Source organism: Dromaius novaehollandiae, chromosome 18 (assembly GCF_036370855.1).
Source record: "Dromaius novaehollandiae isolate bDroNov1 chromosome 18, bDroNov1.hap1, whole genome shotgun sequence".
Taxonomy (NCBI): Eukaryota; Metazoa; Chordata; class Aves; order Casuariiformes; family Dromaiidae; genus Dromaius; species Dromaius novaehollandiae.
Window position 1 is genome coordinate 4,795,163 of NC_088115.1, and position 27,959 is coordinate 4,823,121.

Below are 27,959 nucleotides of genomic sequence, written 5' to 3' on the forward strand. Positions count from 1 at the left end.
TTTACAGATGGGCAATTTGGACATGGAAAGACCAAAGTGGGGTCACTCAAACTGTGTTGGGAGCCCCATCTAGTCAGAGGAGAAGGGAGTCTCCAGAGAACAAAGCTCTAAAGTGGGCAGTATTTAAGATCCTTGTGTATAGAGTAGCTCTTCTCTTGGTGTAAATATCTAAAGTTAATGAGTTGCCTGTGGTCAGACAGGAGCCTTGCAAAGCATTAATAAATGTGTCTTTCTGGATTGCCTTTCTACAGTCCTGCAGATCTACAGGGGAGTGGCTCTACCTAGTTCTCATATTTGTCTAGGTTGCCAAGGGTTTTCCTGGAATGGTGACATCCGGGAGATGGACTCCAAGTCCCCTTGCTCGCATTCAGTTGCGCGGTTGACGCAGGTAGATTTGCAGCATGCTGGTACGGAGAGAGTGCTGCATGCTGTGAAATGGTATTTCCTCCTCATTGCCCCCACAACGGATGCGACAAATTTTGCCACTGTTTTCCCTGTTCCTTCCTCACCTCAGAAGGGGCCTCCCAGCCACCTCCAGACAGTGCCTAGTGTGGGGTGTGCCCTGTCAGGGGGTGTCACAGGACGTGAGGGGGCTGGTCTGGTTCTCCTCTCGGGGACATTGCCTCTTCCATCGCTGGCTGGGAGCAGTGGAGTAAAGCGCTGCAAAGCCCCTGCTCATGGGAGATGTCCACTCTGTGCTCATGGAAAGGTCAGTGCTCCTAGCAAAGACTTCCTAAAGCAACTATTCATGTTAAATTTCATTATCTATTGTCTAATTGGGCACCACAATTATTTAAAACCTTTGAAGGAAGCAGTATGCTCGATATTTTCTGAAAGTTGGGGTCAGTGACCGGCTTCAGTCAATTGAGCCCAAAACGGGCTGCTTTTGCTGTTTGGCTGGCCGATAAGACTGTCTTGAGGACAGGGTTGGTTTTGATGTTGCATCCCTCAGGCTCCTGGAGCCTCTTTGATGCTGTAGCTCAGGGAGGATCAGAGGATGGTGGCAGGCGAAACCAGCTATCAGCCATCAACACGACCCATGCTCTCTGATCTCCTTACCCTGCCTGCCCATCCTGTCCAAGTGGGCTGAATTTTTGCCTTGGCTGACACAAAGAGCAAATCCCTATGGTGCTTTGGGGCCAGCACCGCTTGGTCTTGTAAGAACAGTCGCGGTGTTTTGAGATGACCTGGTGCTGCAGTTACTGGAAGGAGTTTTGTAGACGAAGAACTGCGAGGGGGGGAGGGCAGAAAGAGCTGCAAAATGTCAGAACGCTGTGACCAAAAGCAATTCGCACTTAACCCACTTGAGATGTACCCTCCCAGAAACAGGGCGATTATTTCTCTACCAGAAGGACCCACCGCTGCTAGAGGCAAATTCCCCGCTAACTAGTTTTTCTGCAAAAGGCAGGGGGGTTGGGCTAGCTAATTAGGCAGGTCTTTACACCTTTCCGGTTGATTTGCAGAGCAGAGCATACTCCCACAGGGATGTGGACTTCCCAAGGAGGTCAGGCCTTTCAGTTTGGGTGTTGTGATCCCCGCCAGGCTCCCGGCGACTCTGTGGTTCAAGGCAGCTGAGCCAGGAGGACCTGGCAGATGCGAGAGAGCAGCTCAGACTCCATCAGTCAAAACAGGAGACCTAGCAGATATTTTAAGTTAATATTTTGAAATTAAAAGCAAAGAAGTGCCTTGAGGTTTTTCTAGAGGTAAAGGGAAGGGAAATAGGTTAGACCCCATTCCAGGAGTGCTGGAATGGGAAGCTCACAGGTCCACTCTGAGCCTCCTAAAAGCTATATGCCAGCAGACCGGAATGACCTTGCTTTGCTGAACCCATGCTGTTTCTATTATTATTTGTAATACACAAATGCATATCTAGGCACTTCTCAGAAACAGGAAACCATCCCTGAGTGACCAACTAAATTCAGGTATGTTCTGAGCAGTGAGTAGATAGATAGCAGTGAATAGATAGAGAAAATGGAAGGGATGGAAAACCGGAGAAATGCACAGAATTAATATAGAGGGCAGGTTTTATACCGGCTCTCAAAGGGTGAAATGGTTGTATGTTTAAAATGCTGTCCGGATACTGGTGCGGTTCCCTGTCTAGCCACAATCATCCTGTGTGACCTGGGCAAAGTCTCCTTGCCTTTATGTGCCTCAGTTCCCCATCTCTAAGGATAATACCTTTTTTGTTGTTTTTTTTTCTTCGAAAGAGTGATTTGAGGATAAGGGCATTAAAGATTGTCCATATCTGGTGTTGAGGGAATAGAGTGTAAATAATTTACCTTAGATTGTTGTTCTGGGGGAGCTGGGTGCTAATCTGGGTTTTGGGAATGGACCGATTATGCCTTAGGGCAGTGACACATGGCTTCTTGAGCACAGCCTGGGACCTGTTAATTTTTTAATTTGGTGTGCAAGTCATGCACGAGTAGGGACTGTTTTCTCTTTCTGCAGCTCTCTAATAAAACAGGATGTGTCTGGTGTCCTGTCAGAGGGCCTCTGCACAGACCCGCGTGTGGCATGGTGCGGGACAGCGTCTGGCGTAGCCCCAGTGTGAGGGTGCTCCCGGAGTCGGCTTATGGAGATGCTGCACAGGGAGGTCAGAATGGGGGAAGAAACGATGGGAAGGGAGATGTTTGAGGCTGGCCGTGACACCACGAGGGAGCTGAAGGGATCACTCACAGTGCAGGATGAAAGTGGGGGATATGCAAGGTTGAAACCAAGGTCTTTTGAGCCCAGCAGCCAGACGGGGAGCATGTGGAGAGGATGCGTGGAGAATTTACTGCAATTGGGCCATCAAGAGTTTTCAGGGCCCAGGACCTGATTTGCTAAAAATACAGCTTCTCGTAGGCTGGCCCCTCCTCAGCAAGCTGCAGGACGTGTATTTGTGAGCTGCAGCTGGAGCGTAACTCAGTCCCATCTGTGCTTGTGGCTTGGGGCTGGCGAGGCTTGTTCTTTCAGTAACGGAGAGTTACCGCTCTTGCAGGGTGCGGTCAGCCTTGTCCCCGTGCTCGGCCTGCCTAGAAAGGGCTCTAAGCTCTGCTCTGGGCTCGGAGCTCTCCTGGTGAGGGGATGTGGCTGGCCCTGCTCAGGGACACCAGCACCGTGACGGGAACCCTGGGGGAAGCAAGGGCGAGCCGGTTGCATCAGCACTCCTGTGTCTTTGCAGTCTTTCCTAGTGTCATTTTTGTGACAAAGCCATCATTTCTAGCAGTCTCGTGCTTGAGGTTTGGGGAAGCCTCTGGCAAATGGGACCGCAGGAGGTGTCCCATCAGCAGCACGCCCTGCATCAGCTCCAGTGGTGGCCTCATAGTCATCTTCTGAAACGTGGGTGCACTGGGACGGCAGTTTGCAAGCTGGATCCCCCCACTAGGTGCTGCTGACAAATCCCCCAAACATTTGAACTGGCCTTGCGGTATGGAGAGAGCTGGTGCCGGCCCTGCTCCCTGCCGAAAGCCCTGGCTGCCGTGACTCACGCTCACAGGCGCACAAGGGTGTGCCTTTATAACAGCGGCCTTGAGTAGCCATTGAGTTGTTAATCTGTGCTCCAATTCAGCTTAAAAACAACTGGTGTGGGGATAGTTTAATCTGATCTGGGGCTGAGGCCTCTGTTCTTCTATTAGATAAGAAAATTGACAACACGAAGCACTTGTCTGGCTCTTATTTCAAAGCATTCCCGTGTCATTCAGGCCAGGTATTGCCATTACAATACAATTTTTAGAACAAAGAAAGAAAACAGAGACCAAACTAAAAACAGGAACTATTAGATAAACAATACTACGGTGCCTCTGGTGCTTAGCCGACTTTCTTCCTGCTCTGAAACATCTGGTGGGTTAGCGGCGAGACTCTGGGGATTTGCTGGGCTTGCAGAGCCCGTCTCTCCTGGTCTGCCCTTCCCGGCCGGGAAGCCAGCTGGTAAATGATTGAAAAGCTTTTCCATTCATTAAAAAAGAAAAATTAGTGGAGTGTGAGCTGAGTGCCTGACTCTCCCCCCTGCACCCTGGAGAGGGAGGGCTGGTCCAGCCGGGATGCCCAGGTTTGGTGGTTCACACCACTCTGGCACGGGTGAGATGTTTCTGTGCTAGTGCCTTGCTCTGGCTCCAAGGGGGCCATGGGCCACCAGGTAGGTCCATAGGGAGCGAAGGAAAGGGGGAAGAACCAAGCCACAAGCCTCTGCAAGCTCTCTAGGAATGGCAGTGTGCTCATCGCTTGGGGTTTAGCAGATGCTTTGGGGACAGCTGGTATGCCGGAGGTGGGCAAAGCTGCAGGGGAGCATCCTTGGTGGTGGGCCCAAGCAGGGCCATACCTGCCCGGGCACCAGATCCCCCACTCCGTGTCACCTGGACACCAGTGCGAGGCTGGTCCTTGGGAAAGCTGGCTGGGCCTTGCTCATTGCAGCGTGAACCCAAACGCTGGCGTGCAGAGGTAAAAGGTCTCATTTGATCAGAAATGAGAGGTTTTATTTTTCTGGCTTTAGTTTTACTTTTTGAATCACAGTCAGATGAATTGAAAGGCTGTTTCGAAATGATTGGTTGACAGGTTTCATTCTGAGTCCTCAAGACCCCCCCCCGCCCCCGCATCCAACATGTCTTCTCCTCACACACTCTCGGAACAGAAGCGTTTTGCTGAAATTCAGTCAAATTCACTGAGGAATTTGCTCACCGCAAATCCGTTTCTCTAATTTTTTTTGTTTTGCTAAATTTCTTGCAGTCCTAGTGTTGTTCCTAATGTGGTCTAACTTTTTGCATTTGTTAAACCCAGGTGCTTCTGAAAACTTGACCCTAAAGCAGCACCTCCAGGGATCATCAGGGCTGGTCCTAGGGTCACCCCAAGTGCTGGTCTGCAGGCAGGACACCTCAGCGCTGCATCCTTGCAGCCAGTACCCGACACCAGGAGTCTGGGATGGACTCTGGGCTCTGAGCCAGCCTATGCTTGCTGCATGCTCAGAAATCACCTTGCTGATGCTGGCTCTGGGCATGAGAAGCTTAGCTCAGCCACAGGAGGCAGGCCTCGAATTTGACCCGAAACATCTATGCCCCTGTGCTCTGTGGGGCTCAACCGCTGCTGAAGGCAAACGTCGTCCTGGCCGCCTATGTGGGCGCGCAGTTTGGAGCCAGGAGGAGTGGGAATTTGCCTGGGCTGCATTTTGACACCTCCAATATAGCTGGCTTGGTGGGAGCAAGTCATCCAGGTTCCCTTTCTAGTGGAGGGGAGAGAGAGGTGCTTGGGGTATGATTCTTCTTGATTTAAGGTGCGTGTTTAAAATAGGTTACCTGAATTGCTCTTTCTCTTCGTTGCCTGGCTGGGCTAGCGTTTATGGGCTTGCTTGCAGCTGGCTGATGGCGAGCGGTGAAAATCCTGCTCTGGATGCTGAAAAATGGGTCTGACCCTTTATCAGCGCAAGGATAGCAGATCCCAGGGCAAAAGACAGCAACTGTGTGCAGTATCAGTCCCCTGTTGCATATGGAGCTCCCATCTCTGAGTCCCTGAAACAACAAATGGTGACGATTTGGATTTGTTATTTGGTGACGATTTGGATTTGCTATTTGGTTGTGCCTCTTGACTTTATTTTTTTAGAGTTTGAAGCCTCTTCACCCCATAAGCCTCAGTCTTAAGCTCCAGCTGCTAATACAAGTAATCTTGGAGATGGAATTTGGGAAATCATGTTAAATAATTCCCATTTGCAGCAACGTGAAAGGCTTGGATGGAGCCATTTATGAGGAGTTGACACGTCTTAGGCATTTCTCAGCTTCCTGTTGGCTTTTTCTCCTGATCCCCTTAGCTGTGGGTACTTAGTGATGGCTAAACAGAGCAAAGCTGTACCAGAGGGAGCTGGGGGAATAAGCCACTTGTGATTAGCACACTGAAAATGTCCAATAATGTGGGATCTAAAGCCCATAAACCAGTCACCTGGCTTCACAGGAGGCTCAAAATATTTGTCCCCAGCGACTCTGGGAGTGTGTCCTCCATCTCCTCTCGAGGCTGAGAAGCACCACTTGCACCGTGATGTTGTGGCATTCTTGCAGGCCAACACGCTTGGGTAACCCACTTTCCACAACCACGGCAGTCGTGCTTTCTATGCATGGGGAGTGGCTAGGCGTTGTATTTATTTTTTGGTGTTGCAGTTCTGGGCTACGTGATGCTAAGCTCTGCCGGCTCCCATGTCACGTGTGCGTGTGAAGCTTCGTCGTGGTTATGCGTCCCCTCCTCCTTTTCTCCCCCTCCCCCAGGTCTTGCTCTTGTGTTGTGGTAATCCACACGGCTTCACAGCTTGCTACATTTACATCTCCAGTGTGTTTGCTCTTCCCTGAGAGTAAAGCACCCGGATGGTGTGCAGTACAGGCCTGGGAAAGCCATGCTGAGCAGTAGAAAGTCAGTCTTGTCCTATGCTATGGCGAGGTTCCTGTCTGGACCCATAATTCCTCCCCATCCTCAGCTCCCTTGCCTGCAGCTCAGCCTAGCAGCATGGCTGTGGGGCTCAGGGGTGCTCTGTGGTTCCAGGTTTTAGTTGTTGCATTGCAGCTTAGATGCATTCTTGGTGGGCCTGATACTGCTTACTACAGGAAGATGGCAGAGGCAGTTTTCCTTCTTTCCACTTTCCCTAGAAATATTTTTTTCACCCCCCAATGGTGCTGATGCTCTGTGCCTTTGTTGCACTACCATTTCTGAGCTCCTTTCTAGGCTTGGGGACCTTTTGCCTCTGACCAGAGATGTTTCCTTTTGATGCGTGTTGGTGTGCAGTGTTCATGGTCCTGATCAGAAGCCCAACAGGAAGAGAAACAGCAGAAATAACTATACAGACATGCAATTGTTAGGTGAGACTTAGCTTCCAAAGCATCTTAGCAGTCTGCTGCTTATGGATACCTATGGACTATGTTATGGCCACCACTCTGCCTTCTCACAGAGCAATTTCCATTTGTGAATGGTGAATTATGGATTAACTTGGACTTCTTTTTGCAAAGAAGCATCCTCTGATCTGAGCCCATGGCTAGGCTCATCCAGTCCAGCTCTGCATAGCTACAAGTTGGATGTCTGCACTGGAGCTAATCACCTTGTGCTTAGTGGAGAGGAACAGGCATGGCCCAGCAGGTTGCAACTGAGCATCTTAGATGCTTCTCGACATGAGCTGAAATTTTCCAGGACAGCCAGGTGACTAGTTCACAAGGAGGTGTCTGAATTCAGCTGTCTGCAGTTTGGTGAGATGAATCACACCTCACGTTTCGGCTTTCTTGGGCTGTGTTGAGCCCCTCTTCCTCCACTGTTGCAAAGAGCTGCACCTACCGCCTGTCTTCTATGGACGTGCTTTGCCCAGTGTGGAGATGCCCAGCCACCTGCCAGGGACCTGGCAGCCTTACCTGGGCATAAAACCTGGGTGCTGCTTTGCCCCATTTGTGCAAACTTCTGTAGATGCAGTTCAATATTAAAAGGACTCCGAAACCGCTTTTGTACGTTAGGTGCTTTCCCTGCTCTGTGGTGGGAGTCTCTCATTCAGCCAGGTTCTCAGACATGGTGAGAACAAGTGGTGAGCTCTAAGTCTTAGTAAGCTTTCCAATTCTCACCATTTCTGGTATAAATGAGTCTTTGCAGTTCGGCAACATAACAAAATTGCCCTCCTGCTCAAGGAGGACTCAACTCCCGCAGTGCTCTGCGCTGCTGTACCCTGAAGATCTTTATATCAAGGGAGCTGCCAGGCTGGCACCTCTCTCCTTCCCAAGGAGGATTTTACCAGTAATAAAGCAGATCTTCCTTACTGTTAGCATAGTAGGGTTTACCTGCTCCATTTCTGTGGTGGAGTAACACCCCTTAGCATGGTTATTCCAGAAGCATGTTATCTCCTTGTACTACAGGTTTTATGTTCCTCTTTGAGATGAACCTGCCTAAACCCCTGTCTTCCATTTCACTTCCAAATGCTGCAGTTTGCTCAGAATCCCATTTTATTTGAAAATCCCACACCAGTTTTAAGGCTGTCGGTTCATATAATCATTTGTTGCTTATCTATTACATGCAGTCTTTATCCAGCCATCCCAGAGCTGGCAGCTAATTGCTGCGAAAAGCTTCCTTCCAGAGCTGTTCAAGAAATTTGTTGCTTCAGATGCTGTTGGGATCTCCCAGCAGGCAGTCCTATCCTTCCCAGCAGAGGCATATCTCTGTAGCAGTTCTTGGACACCTTGAATGCAGAGTTGCCAGTGATAGCTGGTACCGCTCATTCCTGGCTGTAGTTTTGGGCATCGATGTGGTCACTGGACCACCCAGATGCCCCACGAGTCCAGGAGGTGTTTCCTGTGCTGTCTGTTTAGCCCAATGCCCCATTGACTGTTCAGCAGCTTTGGTCTTCTGAAAAACTAGCTTGGCCCCGATGTCTTTATCACCAGTGTGCCACTTGGTGCCTTTCTGTCTGAACCCTCTGACTTCCCTCCTTGACGTGTGTTGCTTCCTGTAGACTTGTATTGTGGATCCTCACCACTGAATCCCTGAGTCTGTGTTGCTGCTTGGAGCTGTTTCTGCTCCAGTTTCTTCACTGGTGGTTCCTTCACCCTGATGGCAGCAAGCATTCACAGCTTTGACTCCAGGTGCATCTGGTCGCCCCTTCGCCTGCCTTTCCTGCCTCTTGCCGGGTGCTCCTGTCCTGCTGCCCCTTCCTGACAGCCTGTGTGCTTTGCTTACCCCTAAATTCTGCTCTGGGTGTGCCTTGCCCAGAGACCTGTCCCTAAGATGTTCATGTTCCTCCTTGGAGTAGAGTGTGAATGAGGCAGCTGCATGCCCTAATGCTTCTCCTGTGTCCCTTGACAAACTGGATGGTAAGAGGTGGTGGAGCTGGGTTTGGCAAGACAGCATTATAGTTTAGTTTCTGCTTCAGCTTTCCTTTGTGTCCTGGGAGAAGTTGCTTAATTTTTTGCCTCCTCTTCCTTTCCTCCCTTCCCACCCCAAAAAAGGAGGGGGATAACAGTACATCCTTTTCCTGCTGGTTTTATTTTGCCTGTTGGTAGGCTTTTGCTATGTGTAAGCACAGCAGTCAGCATCGTGGGGACCTTGCTGTGATTCATGTTTGTAATTTGACCTGTTCCAAGTAATCTGACGCCTTGCTTTATAGAAGGGAAGAGGGAGCAGTCCCTGCGGTGCTCCAGCCCAGCTACCATTGACTACTTAAGAAATTAGAGTTAATGACAGGTTTTTCAGTCCTAAACCACACAAGCCCGTACCACTATCCTGCTGTGGTGTTTGCGATGATCTCAGCAAGCCAGTGTGGCATGGGTGGGTGAGGACACGTACAGGTGGATTTGTGGAGCTATGGGTACTGATGCCTGAGCAGATTCCTCTTGCATTTGCTCTGTGCAGCCTCTTTGGTTAGTTTCCATTGGTTTTTCTGTGCCCAGGATTCAGTGATGGCTTGATCTGGGACTTGCCAGCCAGTTTTTGAAAAGACCTGTGTCACATCTCTGTTGCCTGATTTTTTTTTTTTTTTTTTTTAATTGATTTGGGGAGTCGAGGCTCCCTGGAGCTTGGGTTTTGTGGTCTGAGGAGTGAAGGTCACTCACGGTCCCCTCCATGGCCTGGTGTGCTGCATCTCCTCAGGCTGCTTGGAGGCCTTGAGGTAAGAGCAGCTTTCGTCCCAGCTCACCAGGACAGGAAGCTGTGGCCCTATAAGGAAATAACACGGTGCTGGGGTGTTTGGATGGTATGCTTTCCTTTGCGAGCACCCTGAAAGGATGTTTGTCAAACCAGTTGCCTCCTGGATCTTTTGATACGCTGCCTTTGTGTGGTTTGAACGAACATCTTATCACCTTCATCTCGCTGTTCTTTGATGCACGGCACTTACTTGAGAGGTAAACAGACAGTGGCTGAAGTTTCAATCTTCAAAATTTCAGGTTCTTCCCATCTCGGCCCCTGATTTCTACAAAGGCTGCCTTCAGTTGCTCCGTCTCTTTGCTCTGAGTTTCTATCTTTGGCTCCCATACAGGGTGTAGAGGAGGCAGTAAAATCTTGCAAGACAAGAAGGGTTAAAACCAAGATTTCTTCTGTAATCTAAGAATAACAGATACTTTCATTGGAGCAGCAGGTATCATGCGTGCGCTCTACTCTGCTGTGCTGCACAACCACATATCCACCCCCCTTGCTACAGTGGGGACGTGTCTCTGAGGGCACCAGTGCTGCCCTATTCCCCACTCACCCGTTTGGGAGGAAATGCAGAAGGAAGAAAGTTGAAATGTTGCTTGAGGGAGATGATGAGCTCGCTGGGGTCCCTGCTGATGTGCTTGTATGAGAATCTTCCCTGGGGGAAAAACAAAAAACAAACAAACAACAGCAACGAAAACTCACTAGCTAGAATCAGATTGCTTTAATTTCAAATTAAGTGGTTCTCCTTCCATTCTAGCATCAGCCAGCCTCCTCTTTCTTTAGTCACATCTAGCTTCTTGCTGTTTTGTCCCTGGTGCCCTAAGCTCTGCTACAACTGTGAGCCAAGTACTGAGCCAGATCCTTCTGCTGTCCTGTGAGTGAGCATCTCTGCAAGGCAGCCCATGTCCTTCACCGACTGCATCTGCCAGTGAACCTGGGCAGCTTGTTTCCGAACCAATCCCCTGGGCTGGGGGCTTGTTTTTCCTCTCCTGTTTCCTGCCTTGGATGCTCAGCCAGCAGCCTAAGAACAATTGGGGCAGGAAAGGGCGTTATCCTGCCGCAAAGGTACCTGGGGGCTTTCTCCAGCCCAGGCAAAGTGATGCTGTGCCTCCCTGCTGCAGGGTCCCCCCAGAGGCAGAGAACTTTCAGCCAGGTCCTTTCCGGCCCATGAATGTCTTGAGGAGGTGCTGCTGGGATTTACTGCCCTGGAAGGGGAAATCTCAGCTTATGACATGGCTGCCTGGTTTTCCTCCCGTGAGGGAGGTGGATTTGAGCAGAGAAGGATGCCGGGGCGGTGCCTTCCCGAGACAACATGCTGGAGCCAGCTGGGGTGGGCAGGCAGGGAATTGCCCTGCCTCTGAGGTCGGAGGCAGCTGGTTTCTCTGCAGGGGTGGTCTAATTCCCTTCACTGCTTCACTTGGGAACACCAGCGTCATGTTTGATCTCTGAGCTCTCTTTCTCTGTTCCCATCCAATGGTGGTGTCTTGGGCTCCACCACAATAGGAGGAGATCAGAGAAGGTCCTTTGGATGTTGGAGTTAGGACCCATGTGGGCTTCAATACAAGAAAAGTGCCTCTCCTTGCAATAGAGCCCTTGTGTGACCCTGGATTCATGATCCCCGTATGTCCTGGCCTGACCACGTGGTAACTGCTAATGGCCAAAGTCATCTCCCCAACTTGGCTGCCGTGAGCACAGCAGGGCCCTCTTGTCATAGGGCAGCTTCATCCTGGAGGCAGGAAGGACTTGAGGGGTTCTCCTTTCCTCTGACACTGAGCAGGAGAGAAGTCATGAAAGGAAAAGTCCCAGAGCCATGAAGGTGAGTGGGGGAACTGCAGTCTGCCCCAGCTGAGCAGAAAACCCCTGCCATGGAGCTGTGGCACCCTGAGAGTGCACCACAGCCTCAGGCTTCACAAGACAGCAGGAAAATATAGTCTTATGGTTTGGTTTTCTTTCTTTTCTTTTTTTTGTTTTCATATTCTTTGAAAACTGAGTTTTTGGCAAACCTTCTGCCTCAAGGTGGGACAAGTGGAAAATCTAAAAATGATGATCATCAAATTCTCCCTTTTCACCAATGGATGGATACATGTTTTCATATTTGATGTTTTTTAATAGGAAAAATATAACTTTTCTGTCCATCTTTTTAACTGTGACAAATAGTGATGAATGAAGACAAACTAAGTGATCTCGATTGGAAACCCTCCAAAGACTTTTGCGTCCATGGAAGGTGCTCTGAAAACTTCACAAATTTTCTAAGAAATTTTCTAAGAAACTGTCTACACTACACTTTGTTGCACTCTGCCCTTTCTCACTGATTTTAGTTTGAATTCGTCAAACTTGTTTCTTGTTAGTAAATTCCCAAGTAACTTTGGGGCATCCAGGCCTTGTGGAGGTCAGCTTCAGCTCTGCTGCATGCCTGTGACATTGCTGAATGTCAGTCACGTGCCAAAAACAAGACAAAACAGGGGAAAACCTTGGGGCAAGTTGTTTTTAATAACCCTCTGTTCCCAAGGAAACCATGGAGCTTAAATTTTGTCGCTGCTGTGGCTGAGAGTGCTGTAACATAACCGACATGATGTAACGCTGACTAGAACAAGCCTTGTTTTCTGCCTGCCTCGTCCTGTAGCTGCTTGCGAGCAGGTCATCCTCCTAGTTGTGGTTCCCAGCTTCCCAGTTCCCCTCTCGGTCTCTGTCAGTTCCTCTTGCTGCCTCCGTCAGGGCGGTTCGTGGATGCGCCCCACTGACGGTGGACAGCCGTCCTGTGCGGGAGACGGAGCAGAAGGGATTTACTGTGACAGGCAGTGGTAGGTGTCTTGGCTGATCGGCTACTTCTGTGGACCGGAGCAATGCAAGGTGGTGGGGAGCCTGTCTAGGTGAGATCTTGTCATCTTCTTTCAGAAGCCAGTCCTTTTCGATTGTCCTGGGACTGCAGATGGCAGGAGGATGGCATGGAGGGTAAGGAACATGCCTGGAGAGCTGAAGACTTGCCTTCTGCTCTCACTGCCACAAGTCACTGTGGCACAGCAGGGAACTCACTTAACTTTTACGATTCTTGGCTTCCCTGCCTCTTAAATGGCAAGCCTGTGGCTTGTGCAGTGCTCGGAGGCTGCTTCTGAGGGGCAAAGTTACTGAAGGAGGGAAGCTGACGCCCTTGTAGAGGGAGAATGTCTGGGGCTTGAAGTCTCGTAGCAGGTTTTGTAGGGCTGGGATCCAATGCACTGGTGATGTGTGGTGGGATAAAGCCTTTCTGTCTACTGAGCTCAACACCTACCATGACTGTGCAGGGCAGGAGAGGCAGTGGAGTTGAGCCACACTTTTCCATATGCAAATATGCTCTCTAAAGAGAGGTAGTTAGCACCTTGTTCAAGGGTGGTGTTCAGTCCTTGCCAGACAATGTTCCTCAAAACTGTTGTGTTGTCCTCTCCCTTCCTGCAATATCTCTTGAGCCCTCATATGGGGGTTGAACAGATATGTGTGCACCATGTCACACTGCCTGCAGAGCTGCTGTCAGGAGATTTGTGACAACCTGACATTGGAAGGTCTTTCTCTTCTCCACGGTTTTCTCTTAATTCATACCTCAAAAACCTTTTTTCTTCCCTGGGTTCTTGTACTGGCTCCCAAGAACATACCTGACACGTGGGGAGAAGGCAGGGAAACCCTCGTCTCTTGTAACGTGTTGTTCTGCTTGGAAATGCGCAGAGCGGCAGCGAACCTTGGTGACGTGGGCATCCCAGAAGGGTGCTGGGGCATGACTGTTCTCAGCATTTGCTCCGGTAGCATTGTGAAATGTCACCACAGGCAGTTTACCGCACAGTGTTTGCGTGGTCCCTTCCACCTGCACCGAATACCTTGCACAGGCATATTCATGAGCCAGCCTGCAGTTCTGCCAAAGGAGCTCTTGATTTAGCAGCTCCAGTACTGGGAGCCTAGTTGGAGAGAGATGAAGAGGAGCCAGATTTTTTTTCAGAGATGCTCAGCACTTAAACACCCTGATAGGTCGCTCCTTTGCAACACTTTCAAAAACCTTGACCTCAGCCCTTGCTTTTCTCTAGTGCTCTTGGGATATTTAACAGAGTTATTTGGAAAGTCTGATTACGTCCTCCAGAACTGTCCCCTGCCTTGTCATTTCACACAGTGTGGGTGAGAAGGAAGGGAGAGTTTGGGGAAAAAACAGTGGAAGAGACTGAAAAGTTTATGCTAGGTTGTGGTGGACAAACTGAGTCCCCTCCTATGAACAATGCTTCAACAAACACCGCCTCGAGTGAAAAGGTTTAGATCTATGTGCGATCTGTGTAAGGAAAATAACAGACGAAGAATCTGTGTTTTGTGGTTTGAAAGTTATGATATTATGTCTGTAATGTTTTGCCCTTAAATTTCCTTCCTGTTCTCTGTTGGGATACGAGAGGCATCAGGGAAGGGGTCACTGGGGTGGCGTGGTACCTGTCCGGAGCTCGCAGAACGTGAGGCGGGAGTGCGGTCCCCTCTGATGACTGAGCTGTGCTTTAAAACACGCTGACATGCAAGGAGGTGTATTTTTGTGAGTTGGGTGTTGTAAAGGGTGCTTATGAGTCATGCTGGGCTCTTAGTCACTGCTTTCCTCTTGCCACAAGTCATGACTAAGATGCTGATGTGCAAATTCTCCGCTCATTCAGTCCTGCGCACCTCCCCGCCTCGGCAGAGCCCTTCTCGGGCGCTCCTCATCCAGACTCTGGATGTATAAAACTTTCGGCAAAGACTGGAGTTACAGGCTGGGACGGTAGGAAACTAGTAGCAGGAATCCATGAGCCTCTTCAGAGTGAAGGAGAGAGCTTGCACTTGGCAGGTCAGTGTTTCCTTATTGTGGGTTTGTCTTTCACTCGTTTGGAGCTGTTTGTGGCTTTTCTCAAGCATCAGAAGGATGAGCAGCAGGGCTGGATATGGCTTGCCAAGCTCCCTCGGCTACCGGGGAGCCCCAGGATCCAGACGCAGCTTTACAGAGCCATCTCAGGAAATTGCCAGGAATGAAGCTCAGACGGAGGTGGCTGTGCTGAAATGCCTCCTCCCATGCCACGAAGGCAAGAGGAAGGCTGGGGGCAGCAGGGATCTGGTGGAGACTCTGCTGAGATAACAGCAGCTTTTGCTCCTCTTGGGGTGGAGGTGGGAAGCTGTGATGGCCCACCTGCCACTGAGTACCCAGGGAATCAAACCTTACCAGAATAAGCAGAGAATCAAGTATTTGGGGGGAACTCTGGGAACAGTCTGAGCAGGAGCATGTGGCATAGGTAGAGGAATGTGCTGGCCTGGATGAAAGCAAAGGCCCCCTCAGCTGATGTTTTTTCCGGTGTTGGCAGGTTTTATTTCTCTTTTCTGGATTATTTTTTGTGTATTTGTGTTGCTTTTAATCAAGAAGCAAAGAGTCCGTAAGAGAGACTCTTCACAGTGTGCTGGGAGAGAAGACGTGCGTGCCCAATGCAGGGAAGAAGGAAACCTCTCTCTGCTGGGCATCTCTTTGATTGCTCGCAGAAGAGGCAGGTGTGCGACTGCTGCTGTACTCAAACGTTCTGAGCAAGTTGGTTTTATTTTCAGGGCCCTGGGCTGGTACTTTTGAATGAAGTGAGATAAAATCTTCCCCAAAGTCTTGCCAGCCCAAGGATTAGGTTTGTACCCTGAGCGCTGGAGGAGAGGTGAGACATACAGCTGGATTGTGAAAAATGTGCAGCCAGGCATGCAATCCGCTCTTTCACAACATCCTCTGGTGTTTGGGCTGACAATATGCTCAGCCTGGTCCCCCCAGTATTTTCCTGCGTTGCCAGAGAGGCACCTGGACCTTTCCTTCATGGTGGCTGCACAGCAGCAAAGTGACAGTGATGGAGGCAGTGCACGCAGCTCTCTCGGCTGGTCCTGCTGTTGTACGGCTAGCGCTTGGGGTTTGTGACCACCACCAGTGGACACCACAGCCATCAAAAATGATCCCTGCATAATGCAGACGGTAGGAGCTTGGGGTCATCTGTGTCTTTTACCATCCAAGCCCATTGCAAAGTGTTGCAGTTCTAATCTCTTGTGGTGTTATCTTCAGTGGAGACTAACCCAAGATTACCTCCTTGCCACAGACACGTGAGCGAGACTCGCTCGATCCCACCAGCGGAAACTGAGAATGCAGACGTGCATTGGCAGGTCCAGGAGGAGGTTGCAAGCCCGTTGGCCTTCCTGGCAATTAAGTCACAAATGTGTGCACCTCCTTTTCTTTGCCATGGTTGGGAGCAGAGTGGAAGATGACAGCTACCAGAGGGGTGCACGTTGTTGGCTTTGCAGTTGGAAAGGGTGCCAGGAGTCAGTAACAGGCCCATTGCCTGGACCATCCTGTCTGCACTAAGAAAGTGTTTCAGTGCCTTCTTCCTTGCTCTTAACTAAAGGCCTGGTAAGCTAACTTTCTTCCTTTTCTCTCTTTAGGAGATGAATTAAAATGCAGCACACCACGTGTACGGAGGACAGGATCTATCACGCACTGGAAAGATGTCTACATGGCCTTAGCAGAGATGCTGTCTCCAGCAGATGGGCGGGTAGGTGACCTGATGGCCCCGAGCCAGCCTCACTTCCCTGACAGCCTCGACGAGGCCAGGCTCTTCTATTCTTCTGTCTCCATTTGCATGATTTGCCCTCCTGTTGCCAGCCTACCTGAGCACTTGGTTAGGAGCAACCTGCTGGGATTACTAGGGGCTCGGAAGCCTTTTTTCTCTTTCAAGGTTTGAAGTTAGAGGTTGGATCCAGCCCAGTTCCTCTTCCTGCACTTCTCGTTGCTGTGGGAAGATGCACCAAGATGCTGAACAATTTGTGTTGGGTCTTGCATAGAGAAAGACCTGGCGGAGAAGTTGTGCATCCTGCCAGTCGTCCCTGCATGAGCTGGAAAGAGAAGGAGTCTTTTGCTTTTCACCATGAGGAAATGCTTTTTGTTTAACCAGCCAGCCTTGCCTTGCTTTGATACAAGTGTATCTCAAAACCTATGGGCATATCTCTGCTGCATTGTCAGAAACAAGTGTTATATCTGTCTTATTTAAATCTAGCTCAGCTACTGTTGGCCATAAGGACCTGAGCTATGCTGAGAGGGCTGTGAGGGTATTCAGGATGGTGGTGGCGAGGGCAAGGCAACAATGCACAGTAGAAGTTGTTTTTGAATATGACACTTTCCCAGCTCTTTCTCATACTAGCACTTTATGCTGCAATTAAAGCACCTCCTGGTCTTGTGGATAAAAGAAATGAAACTAATTTGGGGGGCTCTTAAATCCAGACTACTTATTGTCTGTGCAGCTCTTTTTTTGAACCCCTGTGCTTTTCCATTTACCTGTATATCATGAAAGAGCTGCAAACAGTATCCTACCTGCTGCTGTATACTGGAGTAATCTCTCTCTACCTGTGCTCCTTTTCTCATACCCACAGGAGTGGTGCCAACTCTTCATGCTGTAGCATCACTCCAGGAACTTAGTTCCTGCTGTTATCACCCAGAGCTCCTGAGTCCTTTTGGTCTCCCCATATTGTGGGAAGCAATCCCTGAAATGCGACCTACGTTCGTTGTTCCTGGAAGTGCAGCCTTGCTTTTGGCACCGTTAAAGTGCATGTTCAAAGGCATCCACCTTGCCAAGCAGTTCACTGTGCTCTGGGTAACTCACCTCTTCCCGTTATTATAATTAATCAATTTCTGTGTCACTCACAAACTTCACCCTCATGTAATCCTAGACCCTCAGTGTTGTTTGTACTGGGGTTGCCTTTAGAAAGTGACTTCTTCGTAATTTGTCTAACTCATTAGCAAAAGTAAGACCTTGTGGGGCTGAGATTAGCTGGTGGTGGCCTCTGTTAGAAACAGCCTGATGATTCCCCGTTCCAAATGATTTTCCGCTATCTATCAGCCTGCTGGCTTTCGGTCCACTAGACTTTGCAGGTTTGGCAAAGTGATCTGGCATTCCTAGGAGAATCTCAGACATTTTTCACATCAGAAAGTTCCCTTTCATCAAACACGTTTGTGTTCTTGCCAAAAATGTTCAGTGTGACCAACAAACCCTGGTTTCTGTAGTCAGTGGTGGATGCAATGTTAATAACCGTGCTGTTCCCCTGCCTGAGGGTACCTTTTCTGGACAGACCCTGGGGCAGGCTTTCTCAGCCAAGTCTTTTAGTGCTCTTGGATGTGGGTTATCTAGTCCTGCTGACTCTTTACATGTTTGCTTTGAAGAGCTGCTGTTTCACATCCTACTCAGTTGCAACTGGGGAAATATTTTGTTGTTGCAATAACATACATGATTTGGGAAGAAAGAAGATGATGCAGATATCTATGTGCACCCCCTAATAAGATGTCCTATTTCTTTTCAAAAACAGAGCAGAAATGTTTTCAATTTTCTGCCTTTCCTGTGTTACAAGTGACTGTTTTATCCTTGTCTTGTATCAGATCTAGGCTGTTATTTAAGGCAAGTCTCTGTTCCTCATGTATTTAATGAATCCTTCCATCTTGTTCTTAACTGTGCAGTAGCCTTCTCCTTTCTACTTTTTAACTTCTTATATCACTTTTATTTCCCAATTTATTTGCTTTCCCCTCCTTTTCACCATTTCTGAACAGTAAAGTAATGCACTCCAGACTGCAGCTTTTTGGGTTGGAACCTCACTAGAATTTTGTTCCATTCTGAATTATTTAATGTTTATTTTTACACAATTTTACAGGAGGTTGCTCCAGAGTGGCTGAGTAATCACTTCCGATACGTCATCTTCTCCCCGCAGAAATAGGTGACTGAATAGCTGAGGTTTGTGAAGTTAGTAAGGAGGAAAACTGGCAATGCTCTAGCCATCACAGCTTTGCACCCTGAGCCTGCCTGTGGTGGGGTCTGTGGGCTAAATAGCACCAATCCAAAGTTGGCTGAAGAAAATATTTCCTGAACTGTTTGACTTATTGGAGGAACCAAATTAAAATTAATTGCATCTGACTCGTGTGCAAAAAAAAAAAAAAAAAAGTCCTCTGTGATAGGCAAGTGATGGAAAAGAATAGGTCCTTTTCCTTGTAGAGGCCTCAGAGAGCTGCTTGTTTGCCTTCCTCTGCACTGCTGGAGAAATGATAATAAAATCAGTGTGTGCTAAAGGGAGAAAAAAACTTCATTGCTTGCCGGTTGGGCAAGGGGCTTGCTGGTGAGCAGTGAAACAGTGCATTTTGTGGAGGAGAGTGCCCAGCAAAGGGCAGGCTGCTGCCAGCATGGGGAGGCTGTCCTGGGGAACTGGAGGTGCAAAAAGAGCTGGGGTATCGTGGTGGACCCGGAGCTGATGGGGAGCATGGGTGTGTGTAAGCAGCGGCATGTCGAGCAGAGATGGTGAGGTGCTGTTGCATCCCTGGGGTGGGGTTGCGTGCGAGCCAGGAAGGCTGAAGGATGCTGGCAGATTGTAGGTGAGCTGGAGACCAAGAGGAGGGTTGGATGCTATGTGCAGGGTGTTCGGTTTGTTCAGCTCTGACTAAGGAAATGTATGGCAGCGCTTCACTGCAGTCAGATTAATATCTGTATGGGGAACAAGCAGAAATCTCTATGGGGATACTCCAGGTTAGTAACAAAATGCAACGTCTGAAGTACTTCCAGCAATACCTGCAGAATTAAAGCGCATTTGTTTCTACACCCTGCAAATTTTAACTTTTGAACCCATTGCCCCAGGCTTGCGATGGGTTTTTCTTACTGAGATCCATCCTTGGAGATGCTCAAAAGCTGTCCGGACATGGTCCTGGGCAATGTGCTGCAGGTAACCCCGCCTGAGCAGGGAGGTTGGACTAGATGATCTCCAGAGTTCCCTTCCAACCTCAACCATTCTGTGATTCTGTGATCACTGCAATCCAGGCTGCCCTCCCCACGCTGTGCTGATAGCCCGTCCCTTATGGGCAGAAGTCACTTTGTTTCCAAAAGCAACGTGCTTAGCCTGTGGCTGGCCTTGCTCTGTGAGCACCAAGATACTGGTGCATGTGTCCCATCGCGTGATGGAGAGCTGCATGCTTTTGGGTCTGGGGGACTGCGATCAGTCATGGAGCTGCTCCTGACCCCAGGGCCACCGAGAGCTTTTCTTTGGATTAAAAGAGTAGCAGAAATGCTTGTCCTGGCACCCTGCAGAACTTGCGAATGAACCCTGGGGCAGGCAGAGGCTGGGCCCAGTGGGGGTTAAGTGCCAAGGGTGGGTGCAGCCCTACAAGGTGCTGGGGTGCCGTGTGCAGGTGGCTCGAAGTCGCCTCTCGGGAAATAGGAGCTGCAGATCTGACCCTGGAGTCGACGGTCCAGTTAAGTCTCACTTTGGGTGCTCTACCTTACAACTAAACAGCTCTTTTCAGGGTATATTTTCTTGAGCTCAGTGCTTGATCCTGGAAAGCGATTCCTGTGTGTTTCCCATGGGGCCAAATTCTCCTTTTTGAGTGGGTCTTAGATTCACTCTGTTCCTTTAACCAGTGAGATGTTGGCAGTTCTGGGCAGCCCCTTGGAGAAAATCACCTTATTCTTATGGCAGTAGCAATGACGTAGAGGAAACGAAGGGACCAGGGCCTGGGAGAGGGAGGAAATGGAGAAGTCTCTTCTTTCTTTTCACCTGCTCGGCCTGTGTCATCTCTGATAGCACCGGGAGCCGTTCGTGAGGATGCCCGGCTTGCAGTCCGTGGACGCAGGGAGATGGTGCATTTGTTATTTCTTTTTAGAGTTGACAGTTGCCCCCTGTAAAGAGCAGTGAAGGGGAAATGTCAACCGCAGCTGCCAAAGTCAGGAAGGAGCTGCTCTGGGAGGAGAGAGCATCTCGGTACAGTTCTCAGAAAAGAAATCTTCAAGCCTCATCCTTCCGAAGCCACCCACGGGGCCTTCGCCCTGCTGCCGCTCGGCTCGAGGCACCATGCCGTAATCTTGCTTGGTGCCGATAGCGATCAAAGTGAAAACACCGAGCGTGCTGAAGTTCCTCTTCCGCGAGCGCCGGGGGCTTGTGGGCTGCTGCGCCGGTGCCCTGGCACAGCCTCGCGCGTGGGCTGGGGCCGTGCTCGGAGCTGCGCTGGGGTCCCTGCTCCAAGGTTTTGGGCTCCCAGAGGGAGATTTTTCTCCGGATCAGGTAGCAGAGGTGCGTATTGGTGAACCCTATATTGCACTGGGCTTTCCCTGCTGCCTCCGGCAAATAAGAAGTGCAGTGTCTTATGTCGGGGTTCACGCCAGAAGTATCCTGGTCTGGGCTTGTTTGGACAGTTGGGATAACCAGTTTCATCCCCCTTCTGCTGCGGCTCCGTGTGTGCCAGTCCAACCTTCCTGTGGCCGGGCCACGAGCTGCGAAGCGCTCTGGGCTGCCTGCGTTGAGGACAGATCCATCTGACTCTTTCCTTACATATAAAGAGAATAAGCAGCACTGGATCAAAACGGCTGAGCGGAGGACAGGCTGGATGCGTGCGGTCTTTTAGCGGCTCGGCTGGTCCTGCGGAGAGGTCTCCAATGCCGCATGTGACAAACCTGTACAGTTTGGGGGCTCCTGGTTCCCACCCCCTGCACAAGGTGCGTTTGTAAGAGCTGATCTTGCCACCTTTGCTCCGCAGGATTGGAGCTCGCCTGTGATGAGCGTGTCGGGACTCTGCTTCGCTTTCGCAGCCGGGAGAGAGCAGGTCACTCCTTGCAAGCAGCTCTCGGATGGACCAGTTTCCTTTAAGATGTTAAATGGAGTGGTTTGCTTGTGTGACTTTACTTTCCGCTTCCCTCAGCTGAGAGGCACCTGACTGAGCTATGCAAACCCTGCCTTGCTAATGGCTTTAGATCAGTAAGGTGCGAAGAGGGTTTCCCCACCAACACAGGACTTTCCAGCACGCGCATGACTTGCTAGAGAGACTGTAACGGAAAACGGCTCCTGCTGAGAGTGATGGGCGAGAGCACCTCTCCGCTGGCCCTGCTGCAGGGGCTCAGGGGAGACATCCAAGGGCATCCCAAGCTGCACCCACACCCTGCTGCTCCGGGGCTTCCCTTGGGTCTCATGGTGAGAAATGGTTTTGCAAGAATTAAAGGGTGAGTGCAAAGTCCAGGAGAGAGGTTGGCAGTGGTTCAAGATCTCCGCGTGTCCAGGGCACGCATCCTTCACTCGCCAGCCCCAATGGGGCGGCTGCCCGCTGCGGGCAGGATGCCTGGCGTGGTCTGGTGGGGCTGGTTTCCTCTACAGGCAGCGAGGGAGCCCGCGGGGTATTTCCAGAGGGCAATTCCACCCTCTATAAAAACCTGTCACTCTTCGTTGCCTTGGTGACTTGCTGAGATCAGGCATGTAAAAATTTAACATCTGGAGTCAAGGAAAACCACTGAGATGTGCTGTTGCCCTGTGCTAATTTGATGTGATGAAAAACACTTGTCCCAGGCTGGTCCTGGCATTTGTGGTCTGACCCGGCACGGTGACACAATTTGCCATTGCAACAAACCAGCAGCGGGACCCATCTGCTTGGCTGCCCTGAGCACAGGGGATGAATATGCAAATCTAACTCTGGATTTGGTTTCTTGCCTGCCTGCAGTCTCTCCCTGGCCTGTTCTGGCCCTCAGGAATAAAACCGGTGCTGCCTTGCAGTTCATAAAAAAACCCCTCCGGATGCCGCAGCTCCCACCGTGTCCTCGGTGCATGGCGTGGCACCTCCACGAGGACCGAGCAGGGATTTGCCATGAAGCGTCTCCTTCCTGCACAGGAGGAGCATCATGCTCGATGCCCAAATATCTTTATTAGCCTGGCTGCAGGGAATATGGCTCCGGGGACTAATTCTGCTCACGGCACTGAGGAAGCGGGTGCTCAGCTAGGCCGCGTGTGGAGGGAAGGTGCAGTGGTGAGGGAAGGCAGTTCCCACCGAGGTCTCTGTCCCCCATCCTGACTGATGCCTGGTGGCACCGGACACTTCGCTTTGCTCCGTGGTCTTTATATGTTGTGTCCAGGGATTTCAGAGCCGTAATGTTTTGTGTTTGAGAGTGGTTTTAGCAAGGGCTCAGCTGTTTTTTGCCTCGAATAATGATGCTTTGCCAAATTTAGGAGCTCAGACCCTTGCAACTTTCTGCCTCATGGAGGTGTTCGGATTGTGGGTAATTCCCGGCTCTTTGACGTGACTGTGAGTTAAACTGAAATTCCTCTGATTGCACTGATGTGTCACTCAAATATACCATTGCCGCGTCCTTGTGCTTGAGCCCTAGGTTCCTGTAGCAGACCCAGAAATGCCCTGCAAGACCTCAGGCCTGAATGATATTTGCAATACTTCCCTCGAGGCCTCCCCACGTCCCTGCTACCTTCCCTTCTCCCCTCGCCTCTTCGCTGCGGGTTTGCCCCGGCTGCTCGGTGGGGAAGGAGCTCAGCGCGTCTTCCTCCGTACCGTTCGGTCCGGCACAACACAGCGAGCGCTGCCGCAATTTCCTCCTCTCTTGCTAGAGCTGAGAGGAAGGAAAGAGCCTGCGTCTTGCTGGGCTATTTGTGTTTGTGGTTACACTCGCGCAGGAAGCGGCGTTCTCCTCGTCTGGCGACGCACGGAGATGAAATCCAGCCCTGCCGCTCTTGCTAATCCTGCTCTGTGCTGCCAGACTTCTCCTTTCGCACTGGCGAGGAGCTGGCATGGCTCGGCTCGCTCTGGCTCCCACACACAACGGGCTTGAAATAATCTGTGCCGACCCTGCAGGCGACGTGGGGCGGGTCCAGGGTGTCCCCAGCGCTGCGATAGCCCAACCACTGCCTGCCGAGTTCAGCAAAGTTCCTGGCAGCTCTGACCACTTCTGCTGGGACAGTTATTTTCTTGAAAAATCTCACAAGTCCTGGGGCTTTCCCTGGAGGACGCCACGCTCTAGGACAACATTGATTTACTTGAGCAGTCTGCCGGAGCCAGAGTCCTCCGAAGCGGAGACAGGACTTCGTGCAGTTACGCTGACTTAGGAGAGGAAAGTGGTTGAAAGGAAAACAGGAACGTGTTTGAATTGGCAAATCGCTGCGACTGTGTCTTTGTAGACTAGGTATTGCAATATAAGGCCACGTCGAGAGCATTTTGGGTGTAAACAAACCCAGCAAGATGCAGGCAGTACTGCAGGCACAGTAAATTGCAACTGTAATTAATCTTGCTCATATACTTATGCTTGGCCATGAAGTTACAGGCTGTTATCAGAGGTCCCCTGCCCAATGCAGTGGCTGTCGATGAGGCAGCTGGTAGATGTATTTGTGCGTGTGTTTGCGCAAAGGGAGGAACTGCTCTACGATGCTGTTTCTGGCCTCAGACCCAAAGCGAATATATCGGAGCTCCTGCTGGAAAGTTTCCAGCAGGATCTTTCTCTACTGGAAAATGTTGATTCATCGAAAGTAAAATGTTGCATGGCAGTGGGGGGGCTTTCCCGCAGGGGAAAGCTCCTGCCCCATTAGTTCAACCGTGAGCTTAGGCATAAAGCTATAGAAATAACAGTGTGTGTCGCAATGAGTAAATGCTTGTTCATGGAGGAGAAAAATGAAGATTGTGTTTGTAACCTGTCTTGTCATCATCCTTCTTCCAAAGGCAGTTTGGGGCTGGCCGGGGAGGTGTTGGCAGCTCACAGTATTATTTTTTTTCCTTGTTAACTCCAGTGTTGCAGCCAGCACACAAGGGTTGATGCTTTTCCTACATTTCTGTGCCACTTAATAGAACATCTGAGTTAAGTGTGGCTGGATTTATGTTTATTTTTCCTCTTTGATCGTTAGTCCCACTTCTCTGCAGTGGGAGATGCTCTGTCTCTCTTCTCTTTGCTTCGTGTTGACTGAGCGCGGAGGAGCCCTGACACCTTCCGGATTGCTCTGTGGGCCGAGCGCGGCAATGTCAGCACTACATCTACTTGGTAGATTGGAAGTGTCCCCTCGCCTCATTGGCTGTCAGGCAATCCAGAGCTGAGGAATCCTGTTACCAAGGCATGCTGTCTGCCATGGCCTTGGGGCCATTTTTGAGCTCAAGATCATGCTCAAAATCCATCCAAACATTTTTTATGGGAACCATTGGCTTCATCGCCACCAGCGGTTGAGATGCCCTGGGGCAGGACTGGGTGTAGGAGGGGATCACTGCAGGACAAGGAAAGACTGAATGCATGTGGCATCTTCCCATCCCCAAGCGCTTTTCTCCATGGGGCTGTGACCAGGGCCCGAGGCCCTGGAGAGGATGAGGCGGGTTGCTGCTCCGTTCCCAGCGGTTGTGTTACTCGGTCCTTCTCACTCTGCAGGCCAGGATATGCCCCTGGAGCGTACACTCAGAGCTGAATAGAGGAGCTGTGGTGGCCTTCACACTGATCCTTTCCTCTAAGCCCATCTAAGAGGTGTTAGGGTGGAGGTGGCCCCAGACCAGCTGCTGAGCCAGGAAGAGGCAAGGCCTCGGGAAACACCTTGGGCCTTTGTCATCGGTTGTGTCCCAGCAGGTGCCTGCGGATGGAGGTGAAAGGGGATTTTGATCAACCTGGGTGAAGGATCCTCCATCCCTTTGCATGGCAACTCTCCTCTCTCAATATTTGGTGTCTCTGTCTCTCTCTCTTTATATATATAAATACACACACCTTTAATAACACTTTGGAGGGGCTGAGGAGCTAGAATAAATGCTAGCAAGGCTTAATAAAAGTTCTTATGTGAGCTGTCAGTGCAATGACTTCTAGGAATAGGTTGGTGAATTGGTGACAACGTCTAGGTCATCTTGCTCCAACTGTCTTGGTTTCTCGGTGACTGTGTCTGCAGGAGGGAGCTGGCTCTAATGCCGAAGGATGAAAAGCAATTAGCTGGCAGGGATGGGAGCATGGCACCTCCTGAGCATGGCCCTGGCAGCCCACAATACCTCTGCAGGCACATTTGAGGCCTGGGTCTTGTTCGAGGTGTTGTGTGCAGGGCGTGGTGCATCTCCGCAGCAGGTCTAGCGGTTGTGATAATGTCCATGGGGCATTTGAGCCAGAGCACAACAAGTTAGGGGATTGAACTAGCAAGCTTTCTGTGTTAAGACAGGATTTTTTTGTCTTCAGAAGCTCCCACAAGGAGCATGGGCATGTTTAACCCAAGCCTGTGTCGCGTGCATCCCTCTGACCTCTGCTGTAGACATGCAGCAGCGCAGAGACTTTGGTGAATTAGCCTCTCTCTGGTGGAGAGGCACTGAACTGGGCTATGTGTGTTTGGTGATGTGAGTAACAGCAAGAAGACACTCAGGCATAATGCGATGCTGCCGAGATAAAACCATCAGCAGAGATAAGACCCCTCCAGAGTGAGGGCACATAGTTTCTTCCTCCACAGTGACACCACACAGGCAGCAAACACCTTCGCCTTGGCCCATTCATGTGCATCCCTCCTGCGAACCTCTTGAACCCAGGGGTGAATCACAGCTGCTCTCTGTCTCCCTCCTAGCTGGTCTGTGCCTGAACTGCTGGAGCCTTCAGGAGCTGGTCAGCCGAGATGCGGGAAACTACCTCATCCTCGTGGAGAAAATCCTCAGCAAAGCCAAAGAGGTGAGTCTGGGGCCACCAGGGAGGAGGGGGGAGCCTGGCTTCCTCCTGGCTTGAAGGATGCTTTTCCACCTCACCGATGTTTGTTATGGATGCATGATGGATACGTGCCCTTGGCTCTTTAGCTGCTGTTCCTCTACTGGTATCAGCAGGGCTGGGTAAGGCTGTGAGGTCTGCCCTATCTAATGGAAATTTCATCAGCCCCCGTTGCTACCGGGTTTGAGACAGTGTCAGCTCCATCCAGAGCAGCCCCCTATGTCCTGGCACATGGGGCTGCAAGGGAAAACCTGAGCTGCTCTTCAAATTGCACCGCAGATCCCAGGGGAAGAGGTTTGGGTTCCCAACGCACTGCTCGGGTGCTGGCCCTCGCACAGCCTGCATGGGGACCGAGCCCTCCCGGGAGGGCTGCTGCATGGATGGAGCTGGCCTTTCCACTGCCTTCCCGGTGGTGGGAGTCACTAGTCCAATTCAGAGCAAATTGAAGGTTTCCTGTTGTTTTTAATGGAAACTCCGCTGTGGCTCTGCTTAGCTTCCTGCAGAGCTAGGACTAGCTGTCGTTTTGGGACCGAGAGTGAGCACTGCTCTGCCGAGTGCAGGTCAGCCTTGCAGCAACGGGCAGGTCAAGTGAAGCAGGGGGGCGAAACGCCGGTGGGGCTGACCGCATCGGCCTGCCACGGTCCCATCACGTGATGGGAAAGCGCGATGTGGCCCAGTTAAGCAGGGTCACATCAAGACATGTCTGGGAAGACCTCCGAGGGATCCCTTGATGTGGCAGGGAACACTGGCGTTTCTCCTAAAGCCTCAGCGCTGGGATTCATGTGATTGAGTAAATGTTGCCTTTCATTCTTCATGGAAGAAGTGCGGTCTAGCTGCCAGGCTTCAGAGGAAGTCTGGAAAATACGGCAATCTGGGAGAAAGAACCGATACAAACTAACAAGACTAACAACCCCCACACACACACACCTGATTTTTCTTCTTTTTTAACGGCTAGAATTGAGCTAATCGTGGACAAATTTGGGGGTGTATTGCACTTTGTGCTCTGCTCACAAATGAGGGGAGATAGTGTTTGCAAGTGTATTCTTGAGTCATCACTATATCCCTCTGAAGTAATTCTGCTGTGTCTTCACTGATGAAGACTGTGGCAAAAATGCCTGATTTGGCCTGATTTCTGATTTGGCACTGTGCTGCCTGGTTTTGCAAGCCGCTTGCAGGGGCTGGGCTGCCGGCCTGCCTGACTTTGCCTCTCCAACTTGCCCCCTTTGAGCCGCTTTCCTAAAATTTTGTGTGGCTCCACAAAGATTGAAGGTGTCTGAGGGTTGGGCGCTCGGCTGCATGCACCTTCCCAAGCGGAAAGGCAGAGAGGCAGTGTGTGCTGACCTGCTTGCCTGGTTGGTGTGGATTATTGTGCTTTTGTGGTTATTTTCCCTTGGAGGCGAGTGCTTCCCATCGGATGAGGGTAGGGACGTGATGGTGCAGGGTTGGGCACTTGGTGGCATTACTGGGGAGGCCCCAGCACCTCGGAGGAAGCGTTTGGGTAATGCTTGAGGCAAGGAGCCCAGCTCATCCTTCTGCCCTTGGGCTATTTCCTACAGGTCCAGGAGAAGTGTGACTACGATCTCGTGACTCCACTGGCTCTGCTTTTCTACTATGCGGTTCTGTATGTAAGTCCTGAGGCTGGTAAATGTGGTTTAACCCCGACTCCCCGGGAGACACAGGAACTGAGACCCGTGGGAGCTGAGCAGGACTGTCACGTATATCTGGGTGGTTTTCATCCGAAAGATCACGGTCTGCTTTGATCAATTCATCTCAAAAAAGGTCCAGTACAGGCCTACAGGGATCAAGACTAGGCAACTGTTGCACAAGCTGTGAGAGGTAGAAGAAAATGAGCTCCCATTTTTTAATGTGAGTTAAATGGGAGTC

At 50.6% G+C, this 27,959-nt stretch overlaps 1 protein-coding gene across 3 annotated transcripts in view; it reads left to right on the plus strand.

The window, feature by feature from the left end:
• PIK3R5 (phosphoinositide-3-kinase regulatory subunit 5) overlaps positions 1 to 27,959 on the plus strand; it is a 67,554-nt gene that overhangs the window by 19,483 nt on the left and 20,112 nt on the right. For 2 of the 3 annotated variants that reach the window (XM_064522477.1, XM_064522479.1), the window contains exons 2-4: positions 16,036 to 16,145; positions 25,942 to 26,042; positions 27,632 to 27,700. In XM_064522477.1, the coding sequence (XP_064378547.1) occupies positions 16,049 to 16,145; positions 25,942 to 26,042; positions 27,632 to 27,700 (267 nt within the window). In that variant the 5' untranslated portion in view covers positions 16,036 to 16,048. Of the gene's footprint in view, positions 1 to 14,238; positions 14,429 to 16,035; positions 16,146 to 25,941; positions 26,043 to 27,631; positions 27,701 to 27,959 lie in introns of those variants that run through there. The other variant, XM_064522478.1, reaches the window with a different exon arrangement.